The sequence below is a fragment of the Phasianus colchicus genome, chromosome 2 (genome assembly GCF_987193195.1).
Source record: "Phasianus colchicus chromosome 2, bPhaCol1.hap1.1, whole genome shotgun sequence".
NCBI lineage: Eukaryota > Metazoa > Chordata > Aves > Galliformes > Phasianidae > Phasianus > Phasianus colchicus.
In genome coordinates this window covers 9,117,000-9,135,629 of record NC_143437.1, presented here as the reverse complement: position 1 = coordinate 9,135,629, position 18,630 = coordinate 9,117,000, and the positions used below count along the sequence as shown (strand labels likewise).

General features: G+C 44.1%; 1 protein-coding gene across 6 annotated transcripts in view; it reads right to left on the bottom strand.

The window, feature by feature from the left end:
- KCNK12 (potassium two pore domain channel subfamily K member 12) overlaps positions 1–18,630 on the bottom strand; it is a 108,875-nt gene that overhangs the window by 22,884 nt on the left and 67,361 nt on the right. The window contains exons 2-5 of one of the 6 annotated variants that reach the window (XM_090134705.1): positions 12,854–13,745; positions 12,069–12,242; positions 8,824–8,941; positions 1,176–8,235 (exon numbers count right to left, since the gene is read on the bottom strand). In XM_090134705.1, the coding sequence (XP_089990831.1) occupies positions 12,203–12,242; positions 12,854–13,745 (932 nt within the window). In that variant the 3' untranslated portion in view covers positions 1,176–8,235; positions 8,824–8,941; positions 12,069–12,202. Of the gene's footprint in view, positions 1–1,175; positions 8,236–8,823; positions 8,942–12,068; positions 13,746–18,630 lie in introns of those variants that run through there. The other 5 variants (XM_090134709.1, XM_090134706.1, XM_090134708.1 and 2 more) reach the window with 5 other exon arrangements.

Here is an 18,630-nt window from a genome sequence, read left to right as displayed (position 1 = left end):
AAGGGTATTTTCCAGGAATGTCTCTGTTTTCCCCATGACTATGTCCAAACTCTCTGTGTCTACAACACTGCTAAGATGTTCCTCATTCACTGAGCTATTGTGTGCAGGAAGGACTGCTGCTTGTTTGCTTTGACCCGTCTTTCTACTTTTATTCTCTGAGATCTCTACTTCTATTCAGCACGCCTCTGTACCACAAAAAAGTTTTGCATCCCACCAACCAAAAGGATTCCATTCGTTTGCTCTCACCTCATGCTTTTCAGTGTTCACAAAGAAGCAAGCTGCAAGGTGACGGGATTTTAAAACTCATCACCTCATCCTCCGTCTGTGCTGCACTTCCCTGTCCCCCGTCCCTGGCTGTGCTGCTGCCGCCGCATATAGGCGAGAGAGGATGGGGCTCACTTTAGTCTCCATATGTCACTGCGGCTTGCAAACTGGGTTACAGACAGTGTGATTTCATGTGTGCAGGAGGATGGCTATTTTTGCTAATTCCAATTTAGCTTTTCTTTCAGAAACATACCTACAAAGCAGAAACAATTCCTGGCCTGCTCCAGTTATTACAGAACTGCGACAAGAACACAAAGAACATCAAAGCTTCAGAACAAAACAATGGAGCTGTTGAGGGGCAGTGGGGCCCCTTATGTTCAGCTTCAAATAAAACTGCAAGTTTTTCGTTTGCTTGAGAAAGCTTGGCACTGTATTCCTACTGCAGGTGTGGTCTTTTTAGTCTGTGCAGTTATTGTTCTATCTACAAGGCTCCTTATGAAGGATGCAAATGGCATTAGGTGAGTTGAAATAAAAGAGCAGATGTGATCAAACGCTGAAAGAATTTGCTTTTTTTGATTACTTTCCCACCCACCTTTTAGTGACTGGCAACCTACCAGTGTGGAAGAAGATGACACTGTTTTGCCTTTTGGTTTGCGGTCAAAAGCAGGTGAGCTGCTTGGTGTCAGTGTGCTTCAGATACAGCTGGAGGATTAAGCTAATGAACCCAGAGAAAGCAGTTGTCCACTGCTGGGACTCAGCTGTGCATATCATATCTGTACGTAACTATTCTTACTTGCAGCTGTGCAAGTTCATCTCACATAACAGTGCATTTGATAAGTGACTCTGTATCTCTTCATTGGAATCAAGGTTGATTTGGAATCAGAAATTACAGGAACAGCATCAAGCTGAGTCCTTGCCCACTGACAGATGGCACTAAACATGGGCTGGAGAAGAATTTCAACCCTAAGAGACCTTCAGATCCCTGTGGTTCATCCTCTGCTTTCACCTGCTCATGAGCAGCAGGCCAGTTGCTGGCATGGCCTTTGTGAACGTGGCTTTGTGCTTGCCAACTCTTGTCTGAGCTTAGTGCAGCTGGTCCAGGTTCATAAACGCTGTAAAAGCAGCCAAGTGTGCTGGTGTTCTAATCCTTCCAGATTTAGTGGAGCCTGCATGGGAGCTTGTCATTCTGGAAATACTCTGCTAAAGTCCAGAATTGTGTGTGCAGTTTTATCTGGTTTGATACAAGGTGAGGATGTCATTACCTTTTGTTAAAGTCACCAAGACTGGATATACCTGTTGGGAGTTTCCATGAAAACTTCAAGCATTTATGAAGCGAGCCGTGGACTACAAGCAAAACACCTGCATGTCTGGGTGGCTTTTGTTTTGTTTTGTTCCTCCTCCCTGCCCCGAGATTAGTGCCTATTGGTTTAGTCCATGGGTCTGTGCTATTCTGTTCTTGATCATTCTCAGTGGTTCCATTTCTCTTAAGTACTGATTTCAGAGCGATTCCAGCAGCGCAATGAGGGCTGGAGGTACAGTCAGTGACCAGATGCTCATTTATTCTGCCTACACGAGAAAGAATAAACTGTGACTTTGATTTCCCTGTCCGAAGAAACCAGGTGAGGTGCCAGGCAACTTAAAGATGTTTTATGTGTATGAGAGTTTTAAGGGGAGCACTGTAAGCGGTACACTTATCTGATATTTGCAGATAATGCCTAAAAGTGTGCTCTTTGGCCTTTCCTGGAGAGGGAGGTGTGTGAGGTGTGCTTGGTGTGAACCCCAGAGTTGCTGTAGCCACGGCACCTAGGACAGTCTCTCTTCAGGAGTGTTCTGGCCATCAGTACAGCCAGCACCTGCCCATTAAACCAGAGGAACCCAGGAGCAGCTGGTACCACTGCTACTTTGGGGAGAAGTAGAGTCCCTGTTTTTGTTCTTTCAATACATGGCTCTACATCTCCAGCACTTTGGCCACTGCCTTTGTAACAGCACAAATCAGCATGTGGTGCTGCCCTTGGGCTCAGGCTTTACACAGAGCTTGTCTCTAACCCTATGGTAATTAGATGTGTGTGTTGGTTTGGGTGGGACTGGGGGACTACAGGTAGGGAAGAATACTGTGTGTCCAGATCAGGGCCACTCTGAAGCATCTGTCTGTACTGAGTGCACAAGCAGAATGGGGTCTGTGGGGGTGTGTCTGACTGTCACTTAATGTCAGCCTCAGCATCACTTAACGCTGAACTGCTGTGAAGAACCTGAATGGGTGCTGCTGTTTTCTCTTGCCTCACTTTGGTTCAGTCCATTAGACAAGAACTTCTTGGTTAATTAAGAGGAAAAAAAAAAGAGCAAAGCAGTAATTAAACGAAAATATGAAGCATGCACAGCCAGAGGGCTCTTTACTTCTTAACAAAACCCTCATTGTAATTTACTGTAAATGTGGCCATAAAACGGAAGAGGACCAGGAGCAGGAGTCAGCTCCTGGTACGGCACTCAACATCTCCCAGCAGAGGCAACACAGACTAGGAGAACCTGCAGCCATCTATCTTAGTTACACTGTGTATTGATCTCCTGTTCAACTGTAATAAATTCTACTGCCTCAGGGGCATGAGCCAGCAGCTAATATCAGGAGTTACTCCAACAAGAAAATGACCCACTGAGCAGGAGGGGCAGAGAGATCCATGCTGGGACCCTGCAGGACCTGAGGCCCCATGGACTGTGACGTCTGGCTGCATTTGCAGAGATCTGGGTGACTTGAGGTAAATGTTGGCAGCTGGAGATCGGTCTGGGCAGCTGTGCTCCTAGGGCTGTGGATGTGGTTTACTGACCACTGGTGGGATAGTAGAAATAATGCTGAAGGATATAGGGCTGAAACTGATAATGCCCTGCTGTAATTTCTGAGGTTCGGAAAGATTTGAGAGCAAAGACGACTGGCAGTGCTGAATGATGCTGTAGCCCCCAGGTCTGGTCTCTGTGCTCCCTAGGGAGAAGCAGTTAGACATCAGGGGTCAGCCAGTGTAGGGGGGAAGCAAAGTGAGCCTGAAAGTTGGACTGAGGCTCCCGTGACCGCCTGTGGGCCAAGGGGCTGAGAGAGAGAGAGCCGTCACCAAGTCCTGGCTTGACACTATTTCTCCTCACTTTTTTTTTTTTTTTTTTTTTTTGAGTGAAGACAGTTTCCTTAAAACCCTTTAATGAAATTACGTTTTTAGAAAACATTTCCTAAGTGTCCTCTGTTGGAGTTGCTATGTATTTATTTGGTTTCGCTTGAAGGGCATCCAGGAAAATGTTCTTGGGTGCCTGAGCCCAAAAGGCCATTTGGCTCAGCCCAAGGCAATGCTGATGGCGTTAGACCTCATGGCAGCCTGCAGCTCCTCGCAGTGCAGAGCTTTGCTCTGTGTGACAGCAATGGGGCCTGAGGGGACGGCACGGAGCTGTGTCAGGGAAGGGCTAGGGTGATGAAAAGGCACTGGTGACTTTTCCAGTTGCCTTGGAAAATGAACTGGTGTGCTCGAGCAGCAAAGTGGCTATGATATTTCTAGGGATTTTCAGCACTGCCTGTCCACAGCCCTCAATTTGATTTCTGTGTCCTCTCTGCTGTTCTGTAGGTGAAACCAACCAGAAAAGAATGAATGATCCCTAATGGTAGTTTTCATACATTCTTTTGAAGTAATTCTTTTACAGCAAAGCAATAGAGATCAAAATGCATTCAGCTTGAGAGATAATAGCATATAAAAATAACTAAAAAGTTAGTGCATTGACTGTTCGATGCTTAGATAGAAAGTAAAAAAATGAAAGTAATTCTCCTGATAGCTTGTAAGAGTGCTGATTGATGCAGCTGTCTTTTCACTGCCATTTTCAAAAGCCAGAGCTATGCTTTTTATAGGATTACTTTGATAAACGGATGTTTTGTTAAAATCCCACTGAGCTGTTTTTTGACTGCTGCCTTATTCCTAGCTGATACCCACAGGACGGCAGGATTTGTGCTGTTGGTGCTATGAATGACAACATCCCTCACCTCTTTCACTTGCCTTTAATCATGCTCTCCAGTTTCTCATCACTGTGGCCCTGCCGTCCTATTTCACAAGCTTTGCTGTCACAAGGCAGTATGCCTGCTCCCACCTGAAAGCACCCAGCTTGGAAGCACCTGGAAAATGCTGGATGCTACCAGTTTCTGTTGGAGACCAAGTGCTCAGGAGCTGTAGGGTGGGGACTCTCCAGTTGTTATCATCCCAAATAGAGAAACTTGCTGCCTAAGATGTTGGTCTGGGCTCAAGGAGCAGTTCTTAAGTTCTAATGCTAGTGTAGAACTCCCATGTTGTGGTAGACAAGTCCTTGAATCTCTGGCATTTGAGTTTCTGTATGCAACAGATAGGAAATAAGCATGAAGAAAACTTCTCAGAGTCTCAAGTATCAGCTTATGGCTGTTCCTGAGATGCTTGGAAATTACAGGCAGCAATTACAGTGGCGGAAGGGAAAATGGTAGAGGATATATTCATCCGTGGGCTTCTAACTATTGATAATGCTGTGTTTGAGGAAGGTAATTGCACTTCAGAGGGAAACAGTCTCTAAGAAATAATTCCTGATGGCTCGTGTTTTCTTTTTTTTTTTTTCCTCTAAGGCACTGTGCACACAGCCTGTTGCTGCCAATAACCCATTCTTAGTGCAGGGTAATTTCTGTTTTAATGATCTCACAGATCTCACAGCAATGTTTCCCATCACTTGTTAGATCTATCAAGAAATATTTCATTTCCTGTGTAATAGCACAGCTGATTCTCATGAGGTTGCTGAGTTACACCTACATTTTTGGAAGATGAATGAAAAATATAAAGATTGGTAAAAACTAAAACGTTACTTACAGTCATGAAGAGCCACGGGCAATGATTCAGCCTCATTATATGGGTATGAACAATCTCTTCCAATGTTGGCTCCTGTTCCTGTATAACTGCTGATGGGTTTTACCTGATTTGCAGTGATTTCAGGAATGAGTTTTAACCTCCCTACATAATCCAGATTAATTGGTCTGGTTTTGCATGGGCGAGAATACTGCAAATCCACAATGATGTAACAAGACTGAGGTAGGGACCCTGTACAAACCCCAGAGAAGCGATGCTAATAGCAGCAGCACCCATGCTGAGTGGCAGTGGGCTCAGCACTAAGCAGCTGGCAGCTCCCCTCTCACTTCTTTCCAGCACAGCTCCGTTGGCTGTCCCTCTCTCTCCTTTCCCCTGCCTATCAGGGAAACAATTTCGTGTGCGTTCTGGCAGGCAAGAGCTGTCAATCAGTGTCCATAGGTGGTGTGTCTGGCCCAGCTGCAGCAGAAGCTGGGCACTGGCTTTGGCTGGGGCTTATTTCAGTGAGATACAGAGGTGGGGGCAGACGTGTAGGACTTGACTGGGATTTTGAACTGGAAATGTTTCTCCTTTGGTTCCATGTTGCCTAGCGTGATTAGCAAACCTCCAATTCAAGGCAGTAACATTTCTCTGTTTGCAGTGTGATTGATTTTTTTCTTAATGTCTCTCTTCAATCGGTAGCAAAACTTCCTGAGTTTATCTTAATACCCTGCACAGAAGTATCCTATTGATCTGAATGAAACCTGGGGAGATACAGCAGCAGTTCCTTAAACCACATAGAGAGCAAACAGCCTCCATCTGCTCTCTGCTTTGTGGCTGAGCAGAGGTTGGGTCCTGCAGCTCTTCCTGGGTGGCACCGTGCAGTGTGAGCGCCTGTTGCACTGCTGGATGAACACACAGCACACGCGGAGAAAATTCTTCCTGAGAGAGAATCACAGGACGGCTTGGATTGGAAGGGACCTTAAAACCCATGCAGCCCCAACCCTGCTGTGGGCAGGGCTGCCCCCACCAGTTCAGGTTGCCCAAGGCCATCCAACCTAGCCTTGGGCACCTCCAGGGATGAGGCACCACAGCTCTGGGCAGCAGTGCCAGGACCTCACCAACCTCTGAGTGAGAAAAGAGAATGAAACTGAAGCAGAACCCTCAGCATTGGCTCCACAAAGAAGAACACTCACACACGTCCTCCAGGCAATGTTTTCTCCTGTTTATTTCAAGAGTCTTTGTAAGAGCTTCACGGCAACGATCCCAGCGCCATTTCTAACCATGTATGAAGGGAGCCAAACATGTCTGCTCCGTTTGGTGGCAAGCTGTATATAACATACCAGTAGAGTGAGATGAGTATGGCTTTTAGTCCTCTGTGCTCAGAGATCTTATCCTGGGAAAATCCTGAGCTGACACTGAAAATCAGCTGGGTGATAAAAGCACTCACAATTACTGGGTGTGCTGGATGTCAACCCAGAATTAAATCATTTTTAAAATGTCAATCATTTAAACAGACTTCAATCTTCAAACTTATTTCAGTGTGTTGTTTTGCTGGGAAGCATCATTTCAAGGAGAACAAATATCGGTACTCATCAACCAACTACAGGAATTTATGTATGCAATGAATGCAAAGGGGTAAGTGATGCCACCAGGAAACCAGCGTGGATGGGCATTCCTTCCCCAGTTCACACAGTGAAACACAGCAGTCAGCAAACACCAAACCCAGGGAAATTAACAGAAGCAAAGTTCCTCTGATGTTCACCATAACAAATAATAACAGCAGCTCAGTTACAGATACCTATGAAGCTGTGTGCCTGTAAAAATAAGAATTAAACAGGAATACCTTTGAGCAGACATGTTCTTTTCACAGTTGAGTCCTTTTGTATTGGCTTGAAATTTGCAGCTATTACTTTTGCAGAGTGTGCAGAAAGATACCTCCCAATAAGCTGAAGTTTTGTGTCTGTGTAAGTAAAGGGACAGCTTTTTTTTTTTCCTGGTAAATAAACAGTATGTGCATACACAACAAAATGGTCCAAAATATTTTTTGGCTGTAGTGGTTTTTGCTGCTGAGGATTTTACCATGAAATGAGATGAATTATTGCCCACAGCCAGATGGATTTTACTTCCAGGGACTACAACTGATTCCCTAATAGAAACATTAGGAGATGACAAGCACTGAGAACACACTTGGTGTTTGAATTGCACATTGCCCGAATTATCAGTGATTTTGTGTTTTTATAAGCAGTCATTTCGCATCGACTTGCTGCCTTACAGTTTGTGATATGTGAGGGGGTCACAGGAACATCTCATTCACATTTCTTAGATGATCTGATCCTGAAAGCACTTGGGCTGTGATGCTGCACAGCTCAGAACCCACTGATGTCCTCCGTCCTCGTGCCCCACGCTTGGAGCAGGCTGGGGGCTGGCTGGCCCCTGCCTGAGCACAGTGTAGATGCTGGGACTGAAGGGAAGCCAAGGTGTTGAAATAAGGACCTGCAGCGTACCTAACATGTTTCTCATCTGAGCCATGGAACGGCGTGGCTGCCTTTCCAGCAGTACACCTGGTCGTCAGCTTCCCCAGGTTGGCCCTGCAGCGCTCGCCTGCTGGATGGAGCGTAGCATATGTAAGCATGCAGCCCTCTGCCTTTCCTCTGCATCTCACACAGAGATGGTCCACATGAGCCTGTGGTGCAACAGGAGCAACTTCGAGCTGTGGTGTTGTCTGTGGTTTTTTGATGGAACATGATGCACATGTGTACCAAAAGCGAAGACTGCTTTTTTTTCCTCCTGCATTACTTGGAAAATACCTCTGATTGTCTCCCTTTCCCCACACTTCCCATTCTTCTGCATACAGCAGGAGCACTGCAAGTGGGACCATCTCAGGGCTTTGGAAGTAAAAGGAGTCAACAGATGGCAGTGTACATCAATGCAGGTACGTTTGCTATTTTCTTTCCCATCCTACATCGCCAAGCATCCATAGCCATACGGTCTGTCCTTTCCCAAGGCAGGGTGCCTGCAGCCAGGTGATCTGTATGATCCCTTCCAACCCAAAACATTCCATGGTTGTAAGGAACAAACCCAACATGTACAGAGGTGAAGGGTTTGCAGATGGGTTGTACAGTGCACACTGCACATTTCATTAGTTATCCTGCAAGAGTCACATATTTGTGCCTGACTGAATTTACCACATAAGGTAACTTCTACTGTATGATTTAAATACGATATTGAAAATGTGTGTTGATTTGGAAAGGAACATTAGTAATCCAATGAGAGCAGAAGCCACATCTGTAGATCTCCCTAGCAAACAGCACTGCACTAAATATGACTTTGTTTAAATTAGTGTTGAACATTCATTGTATAAATAATTAGTCACTATTTTTTAAAAGAAAAAGTTAGAAAAAAGAAACAAAAAGGTTAAGAATGATCTCACTGCAGTGGGTCATTTCTGTGTAATTATCACTTCATCCCATAGGCCATCAGATTTATACCAAGCCAGTGGCCTTGGCCATACATCCACCACTCAAATATAGCCATGGGGTACAGGCACCTGTTAATTAGAGTTTCTGCTGCCTGTACAGCTGCTCATCAGGCAGTGGAACTGTCTGAGTGTGATGCAGCAGGAAAATGAGAGGAGTGAATATAAGATGAACTATCTGATTCTAAGCTAACTTTTTGGCTGTCCAAAAATAGAACCTAGAAAAAACTATTCAAGACTGTAGTACAAATCCCAAGTTACCTGAAAAGAAAGTGCAGTCTAGTGCAGTGTGCTTTCATTTTCCCATTTTGCTCCTTCAGCTTCCTTCTCATTTCTTGTGCTTCAGTCTGTGTCTGGGTATTGCAGGTATCTGCTTTGTCTGCAAAGAAATACCAGGAGGAATTCTACTTGGTGCATCCAGAGCACATTTAGGGTTTAATTAACAAAAGGAACAGGCTGCCCTGGGGAATTCTGAGTTAACCACACACAGTATAAGAGGGAAGGAGTTAGATACTCCAGCATTGCAAGTTTTAAGAGAAGATTCCCTAAGAAAGCTGAAGAAAGAGAAGGAGGGACTACAAAGGATTGGTTCCAAGTCCTTCACATCCTCCTGGCTCGCAGGCTCATGCACATCAGTACTGAATGCCCAGACAGTGCTAGTCCACAGAAGAGTGGGGATATGGAGCTCAGTTTTCATAGAACCATAGAATGGCCTGGGTTGGAAGGATCTCAAGGATCATCAAATTCCAACACCCCTGCCACAAGCAGGGTTGCCAATGTCCATATCTAATACTAGACCAGGTTGCCTATGGACCCATCCAACCTGACCTTGAATACCTCCAGGGATGGACAGGGCATCCACAACTTCTTTGGGCAGCCTGTTCTAGCACCTCACCACTCTCTTGGTAAAGAACTTCCTCCTACAGCTTTCCTCCTTCAACTTGAAACCATTTCCCTTTATCCTGCCATTATCTACCCTTGTAAAGAGTTGATTCCCCTCCCATCACCCCCACAGCCTTCTCTTTTCCAGGCTGAACAAGCCCAGCTCCCTCAGCCTGGCTTTGTAGGGGAAGTTCTCCAGCCCTCTGATCATCTTTGTGGCCCTCTCAATCCTCTCCAACAATCACTTCCCTCTCCCTGCTGACCACCCCTCTTCTGATGGAGCCCAGGATACCATTTGCTTTCCAAGGTGCAAGTGCACACTGCTGGCTGACGTTAAGTTTTTCCTCTACCAGGACCCCCAGGTCCTTCTCTGCAGGCCTGCTCTCAAGGATTGCCACTCCCTGTCTGTATATATCCCTAGGATTCCCCTGGCCCAAGCAAAACCTTGCACTTTGCTGTGTTGAACCTCATTCGATTCATCTAGGCCCACCTTTCGAGTTTTCATGCATCCCTGAAAAATACTACTGACTACGAGGGAACCATAAGACCACTCCTTTCTGTGAGTGAGACCCCTTGCAATAGCCAGGCTCCAAGCCCTGTCAGGACTGGGCTTGATGAGCCAGAGGGGCTTAGAGATTTTTATGGGGCTTAGACACAAGCTGGGGAGCCCTATGGTTGAGTCACGTTAGTACGTGGGTATACATGCACTGCAAGAAATAGGGCCACTGGCAGAAATCAGGGCATGTGCTTTCTTTACATCCCTCTGAGGCTAAGGAGAAGCGAAGGGAGGTTTTGAAGGATCTCAGGAGTAATGAGACATTGCACATAAGCGCACAGAGTAGCGATCAGTTGCCCAAAGCCCTTGAGGAGCCCAATTCTAAGAGCCAATCCATCTCCCCCTAATGTTGGCAGGACCTGCAAAGCGTCCTGCAGTGCTCCTGCTCAGGAGTCCAGGCTGGCATCCAAGTCAGACAAAAGGCAATCGGAACCAGAAACATGTAAATCACAGAGCATGTCTGCCTTTGACTGGGCTCAGAAAAAGTGCAGGAATGGCAGAGGAGGTGTATGAGCAATTTCACATTAATTCACACTTCCCTGCCAGAAGTAGGTAGTTTGAAAACAATTTACAAACATTTAAACAAAATCCTAATTGCAGTTATAACAGTTATCTTTTAAAAACAACTTACTGAAAAAATAAAAACCCTTAATTTGCAATTTTGTTATCATAAAGATTTAGCACTTGAGTTCCCAGAACATTAATGCATTTGAACTCATTTTTACAACTATAAACCTAAGCAATTCTGCTGCAATAAAGCCCACCTGCTTCTACTTATGCAGCACTTCACACAGCAGGGTCTGCACAATGAGCAACAGTCCCAGCAATGGCAAAGGAACCACAATACGATCCTAAGGGAGGTCTAGCTTCAAAGAAAGCAGTGTGCTATATATACATGCTCTTAATGAACAAGCTCGACACTCAAATGCAGCTGCTGAGATGGAGTGCATACAGACCCATGTAGCTTTGGGGGTCTCTGCAACCACAGAAGCTCCCGCCAAATGAAGGCTGCTCAAATGCAGCCTCTGCCATACCAAGTACTTGTAAACTCTGTAACAGGTAGGTAGAGAATGCAAACATCACGGAGTGACTCTGGCCAGATACATCTTCACAAAAGCTGTGACTACAATTGTGGTATAAGAGCCACGTCTAATGGTCTAATGTTCTGGTCCCTTCTCCTTTAGACAAAAGATGCAATCACTGCTACCCTTCAGCTGGCAGTCTCAAGTATGCAAAGTATGCAAACCCTCAAATTAAAAGTTAATTCCCCAAGGTTAAATTCTGAAATGTCACGTGCTCCTCTAAGTTAAAAGGAAAGCAAAATGAGGGAGACCCAAACATACGCAAAACAAACTAAGACGTTATCTATATGAAACCTCACAGATGTATTTTCAAACATTTCTAACATTCCTAGTCCTTTTCCATCAACTTTTCCATATTTTTTCCCCAACAATCAAACCACTAGTCATCGTCTTGCCTATAACTATCCAAGAGGTTTTTCAGACCGTTGTGGCTTCAGCCTTAAGTGGTATTTCTTTCTGAAATCTGGAGATGACTTTATTCCTTACAGCCTTAAAAGAGTGGCACGGAAAAGAGAAATTAAATAAATTATTAAAATCTTTGCAAATATCCATAATAGCTATTTTACAGGAATGCCTCTGCACTCATCCATCAAGCTGAAACACACACACACTCAGACCAGGTCTGCTTGAAGATGCTCCCTCAGCAGTTTGGGCTAGCACCATTAAATATGAGTTAAAACAGTAGCAACAACCCTAGGCCAATTTATGATTTAACACAATCATTTTGGAGAAGTTGGCTTCTGGAGGATCTACAAAATCCTCTGACGTTTTGCTCCAAAAATCAATTTGGACAGCTTTTAGTCAGGTTTGTGGAAAACAAATATTGCTGAGGCCTGTGGAAAATGGCAATTAAATTATTTGTAAGATCCTCTGCAACAGTAGTCAACAGCATAGTGGAAGATTTATGACAACAGAGAGAGCCTACGTTCATTTTAGCAGATGATTTTCATTTAAAAGTAACGTCATTAATAAACAGTTTAACTTACATTTCAGTGGAAATGCAAACATTTGACACCAGAGATGAATGCTGGCTTCTCTTGCATGTTTTCAGGTTATTCTGTAGGGAGGAATAGCTGTGCATGTTTCAACATGCTTCTTATGACTTATAATCTCCTGACTTTTAAGAGTTAGGTAGCACGTGGTGTTTCCGACAAGACTGGCTGAAAAAGAATTGTTTGTTGTCAGGGGAGTTCAGTCAATTTGATCCTCTACCGCTGAGGTCAACGGGATTATTCAAGTGAAGCACAGTCACCCTAAGGCTGGTGTACCTGCAGTCACCTACGTGTATGTTATATACAGGCCCGGTATGACGAATTGGCAAGAGCATCAAGTGCAAAGTTCAGGGCCAGATCCAGACTCCAACAAACAGTGAGATACGGGTTTAGACAACCCTTAATCCTCCAAATTTGAATCTGGAACTGACCTTGCTCAGAATGCATTCAAACCCAGAGTTCAGGCTATCTCCTGTGTAAGATGTCCATTCTGACACCGTTGTAACCTCACACACCATTCTTCTGAAAACGCTTCAGATTCCGCATCAAAGACATCCAAGTCCCTCACAAAACCCCCCCAGGGAAAATTGTGACATTGCAGTCAAGATGTTACTGCATATTGGAGAAGACATAAAAACCCAAGAAACCAAACTGCCGAACACCCAACGAATACTGAGTCTGCTCTGAACATAAAACTTTGATCGTTTGCAGCAATAATTCCACCTGAAATTATCTTTTTATTTTTATCAAAGAAATGAAAAGAACTTCAAAAACTCTACCTAGAGTCACTGGTTTCTGCCAAGCGGTTGTTCATGATGGCTAGAGCACCCACCCCTGCGGAGAACCCGTTCTGCCTCGTATTGATACAAACGTTCCTCGGGTAGCCGTTGGCTGTCTCATACAGCTGCTTTTGCAAAATAGCCAGAGACACCTTGTTGGACGCCGTGAGCTCCCTCATGGAAATCATCTCTCCAGAGAGCCTCCTGCCATCTGTATCACTGTCATACTGCCCATCAGCCTCCAGGGAGATTTTGTGCCGGCGCAGGCGGGCTCCTGGGGTGATGGCGTTGCGACGCCCAAGGCGGGTACCTGACTTATGGCACTTTGGGCAACATCTGCATCTGAATTTTTTCAACACCCAGTTCAAGAGTTGCTTGATTACAATTGAGATGACGTTAAAAAGAGAGTATATGCAACATACCCCCATTAATATAAAGATGAAGTTTCCGAATCTGTATAATCCCTGATTTTGGTACACAGCATTTTGGCTGCTTACCAAATCTCCAAAGCCAATGGTGCTAAAGGTGACAAAACAATAGTACAAGGAGTCAACGTAGTTCCACCCTTCCACCAATGTGTACATTGCAGAAGCACAGCAGGAAAGCGTGATGGCAAAAATTCCCAGAATGAGCATCACGTGATAAACAGATGGCTTCCAGCCGATGAGGCTGCCCACCCCCGACATAGCTGAACCTCTTCGGAAGTTGGGAGGTAGGAGACCACTTCTTCGCAGCTGTCTTTCATGGCAAGCCTTCATGATGAATGCCAGGAGGGAGATAATGCGCTCCAGAAAGAGGTTGAAGAAGAGGATAGTCCCAGCACACCCAAATAGACCGTAAACGATGAGGAATACTTTCCCAGCCACTGTTGCTGGCGTGGTCATTCCAAAACCTAAGGTGTGGAGAAAAAGGAGGAACGTTACTGCCACAGTTTTTCATGCATAAGCTCAGGAAGCATGAAACTTATCCTGTCTCACTGGGCAAAAGAAATTCCTATCTCTATGTCAGATAAGGTCAACATGAGATAAGTTTTGTAAAGAATGAAGGTGGCACTGGAAAGCTCAACAAGGTGATTACAACTCACAAGAGAGCAAAAACTTCCAGCAGTTGTGAAAGACAATGAATTCATAGGGTGACACCACGGCCACTGGGAGAGTGCTGTTGGGGAGGAAAACCTTTGTGAGCCTACAGCATGCTGAAGTGCGATGAGACAGGTTGATTCCCTGCTTCCACTGTGTGAACCAGCACAACCAGCTGAGAAAGTCCTCTATTTATGAGCTGTAAATCAGCATAATGCTATTACCATCAAAGTCTGATTACACCCCCTGGCTGAGAAGATGGAAGTCTTCAGTTTACAATACAGAAGAAAAAAAAAACTCCCAAAAGATTGAACATTATTTTGAAAATAACACCACTGTAACTCTAACCAAATCCCAACTGAGTCCAGCCCACCTGACATAGTCAGAAATGGAAAAGCCTGCAGGTATAGCCCTTGCTACTGCTATTCTTCTCTGTACAAGTGATTCAGTCAAAAATCATTCTGATGAGGCTCAGATGACCGATCATACTCCATGGATCAAAGACTAGGTATAGTTAAAACAAACACATTGCCCAAAATGACAAGCTGAAATCTCTTTACCTCATTGTTCCATGAAATTGCTGAGCAAATAATATACTTAGGGAAGTAAATATCAACAGCAGACACGCCATTGAAAGTTTCCTAAGAAAGCTACATTTAACAGATAATGTGAATGTAATGAAATCATTAAATCTAGTTTATCATTATGCACAACAGAAAAAGAGAAATATTTCCTATGTATAGCGAGTTGAGATTGCTGCCTGAAATCCATTTAAATATTCATGAAAGTGTGGAAGTGAAAAATTTGCAGAGTAGTACAAAAGAATAAAAAAACAACACAGAATATAATTAGCTGTTTTTGCCAGGACCCATAGCCTCCCTGTTCTGTTGTGCTGAAGATCTACCTTCCAAGCAGGCTTCCCAAAGCCTGCCTTGCCATTCCCAGACTTACAGAATCACAGAATCACAGAATTGACAGGGTTGAAAGAGACCTCAAGGATCATGAATCTCCAACCCCCCCTGCCACATGCAGGGCCACCAACCTTCCCACCTAATGCACTTAATAAGGGTGGATAAGGCTTTAGTCAGCTACTCTTGTGTGGGGTGAAGCTGCTCTCTGGGTGAGCCTTGCTGCTTGCCGGAGCCTTCTAATTTGGTGATAAATATCCACTAGTGGTCTCCAGAAGAAGTCAGGAAGTCTGTGTGGCTGCCAGCAAGGAATACACAGCCAGCTCATTAGGGAGACGGCATCTGTCAGCCCATGCCTCATCAGCAAAGTGGTTAAACATGAGCTTCACTGTAAGTGCCTGACTATCATGATCAAAATAAATGGGCTGTTACACATATGGCTAAACACGTTAATTAATTATGAATTAAAAAAAACAGTGTCAGTTTAGGTAGAATTATAAGCGCACTGAAGTTTTTTAGTGTTGTCTGGTGCTGTCAGTGGTAATGTGTATTTTTCATATGGCTTAAGTTTAAGAGATTTCTGAAGCATAATGTTACCAAAATTTTCTATGTATCTATGCAAGGTGAAAAGTCACCCCTCTGTAACAAGAGTGCTAAGGTGTACAGAAAACAAGCAAAGAGCATGCCCAGGTAATGCAGTACCACCAGGTGCTCCTTCAGCAGCCAGCAGCACACTCTTGTGCCCTCCTATAGGGTCTGTCCCTTTGGCACCACCCAGGTCACATAGTGCTACCTCTGCTGTGCTCTTCACCACACATTTGAGCTCAGCCCCTCCTCAAGGCCCAGTACCATCCTGATACTCAGACAAAATAAGTTCAGCCAGAATATCTATGCTTTGAATCTTCTATTCAAAGCACAATAGTGCTTCGATTTTTCCATGACAGTGGCATACATAGCTATATATGTGGCAATGATATACATAAAGACAATGCTGGGGTTGACTCTGTGTGTCTCAAGCAGTTATTCATCCTCTCTCATTCTAATTCTGCCACACTCCAACCTATGACTTTGGATGCACAGTCTATGGCAGCATTATTTTCACCCTATCCCCAGACAAATAAAATTGGTGGAGGTGAGTCGATAAAAGCTCCCAGATAATGCTCAGGCAGCTCTCATGGTTAAGTAAATTAATGAGTCCCTTATTCTTACTTGCATATTAGGTTTTTAGGCACTATTCAGCCTAAGGATTTTGATATATTTAAGCTGATGATTAAAGCAAGAAACAATGAAATATGACGAACTTGCAAAGAGGTATGTGCCTGTGACATGCTTTCTGTTGGTCTTGTTTTTGAGATCAAAGGGATTGACAGTTTTCCAGTAAAGATGTATTTACCCACAAATGGAAGAAAGTTTTGGTCACCTGAAAACTGAACACAAGAATTGAGTAAGCAGAAAGTTTCCCATCCTCTGCCATAAGGCAGTCCTGCACTATATACAAAGGAATGAAAAAAAAAAAAAAAAGAAACCAATCCAAGCCTGAAAATTGTTGAATACAACTTTTAAAAGAAATGATTTCTCTAAACAAGAAAATATCTATAACTGAAATGCTGTTACCAGGCAGAATTAATTTCTTGAGATATAAAGACCAAGCTCTACAAGGCTGGTCGCCAAGAATGTAGATTACAGAAAGATAAACTAAAAGCAATCAGTTTTGTTTCATATCTGCTCCATACATGCTTTATTTACTTCATGGCTTTCCCAGAGTCTTGATAAGTTGCTACTGCTCAACATGTACACTGCATCATATTCTGTATTTTAAAACTAAAATTCTGGATTAGGGGTCTCGTGCTCCTTCCAACCACTTTTCACCTGCCAGCAATTCATCATTATTGCTTCCGACAGAACCGTACCTGTCTATTTCCCAGCTACCTCTCATTTATTCTGCAGCTTCTCAATATCTAATATCCAGGAACAGTTGCCCTGGATACAGGGTCACAGTGCAGAGCAGATCAAAGTGCTGCAGACAGAGCTCTTCTGCAATATACACAGCTTTCACCCAAGGACTGGGACCACCTGAGTCAGCCTTTTCAGACCATAAATGAATAAGTTATTTTTCCTTAACATTCTTGACAGCCAGCTTTATCAAAACACCTCCCCTCTGGGGATCAAACAGTCCATTTTTTGAGAGCTTTACCTCATAGAGCACTCCGACAAACTCAATGAACATAGCATCAAGCCAGGTGACCACTGCTTCTTGTTACACCTCTGCTGTTGAAATATAAGTCTGGTGCTTGAGACAATTGCTGTTCAGAAGAACCCATGCTGGCAGAATGATAGAGATGATGAATTGAACATAAAGGAGTTTCAAGAAGCTGTGAGAAATCATTAAAGGCTTCTGACAGTACCACTTTCCTCTGTTTATACATGGTTGTAACCAGATCATTGGTTATGCAAAATGCTGCTCTGCACAGCAGTACTGAGTAACTGAATCAATCCTCCTCACTGCTTCTCTGCATTCTATCCACCACCTGCAAGGCCAAGACCAGGTTTTCACTACTTTTAAAAGCAAACTCGGTTCTATGATAATCAGCAGATTTGTCAGCCTCTGTTGTAACCCAAGCTCTCTTCACGGAAAACGAAATAAGATTAACAATATGGTTATTTAAAATATCTGCAAGTTTTCTGTTTTAATACAGTCACAAGACAATCTCAAGTGTTATCACTTTGAAAGCACTCTAAGGCACTGGAGGTGGCCCTGAGGAAGGAGAGAAGAAACGTTTAGATATTGTACTGAGGGACGTGGTTTAGTGGGGTAATATTGGTGGTAGGTGGATGGTTGGTCTGGATGATCTTGGAGGTCTTTTTCCAATCTTTATGGTTCTATGATTCTTTGATTATAGCTTTGCTGCATGTATACATTTACCTTCTCCTCCACACTGCAGGGCTCCCAACTGTGTTTTTCTCCACTGACATCTAGCTGAGCTTTCCAAGAAAGATTGTCAATTTCTAGTGAGTGCTGAGCACAGTCATTTATCAGATCAAGTGGTATAACTTTTGTACATCTGAATGATAAATGGCCCTGACAGAGATGTGCTGGAATCTCAGCTTCACCACCAGCAGCAGTACTCTTGCTCTATTCATTTACTAGAAGTAGGTAAGCATTTTTTCTGTGTTGGACTGCATGCTGCCATTTCTATGTGCATGATGAGAACGAAAGGCATATCAAAGATTAACCCCCCAAAACCCTACTCGTTTCTGTACACAGGTAGCCCAGTAAGTACAGAAGGAGGCTGACCACCTGCTCTGGACAAACTGCTTTGGTACAGCCAAGACTAGGAAGAAATACAAGTGTCTCTAAATCAGTTTTATGGTCGTTGGCTGTGACTGGCTGCTCCTTTGTGTACACTGTATGAGCAAATGGGTATCACTAAGCCCCCAGCATCGCCAGAAGAGCAGCAGCTCCAGCACCAAGGCTGCTACGCAGTTCCCTTTCCTCCTGCCTGCATCTCCAAGCATGGGACACTCAAGATTGGTCACAGGCTTAAGGGTGGAAATCTCTGGCAAGCTTACATTTGAGTTTGCTGGTTAATCCTATGATATCACTGCAGGGTTCCTAATATGGGACACAGTCTCCAAAATGAGACTATGAAGAACAAAGCTCAGGGAAGGATTGGTTCCTGAAATCAGAAGAAAAACAAATTCAAACTACAAAGAAAGTAATGACTGACAAGCTGGCAGTTTTCTTGCCAAGTCCCTGGACTGAACAGAGATAGAGGCACTCTGCAAAACT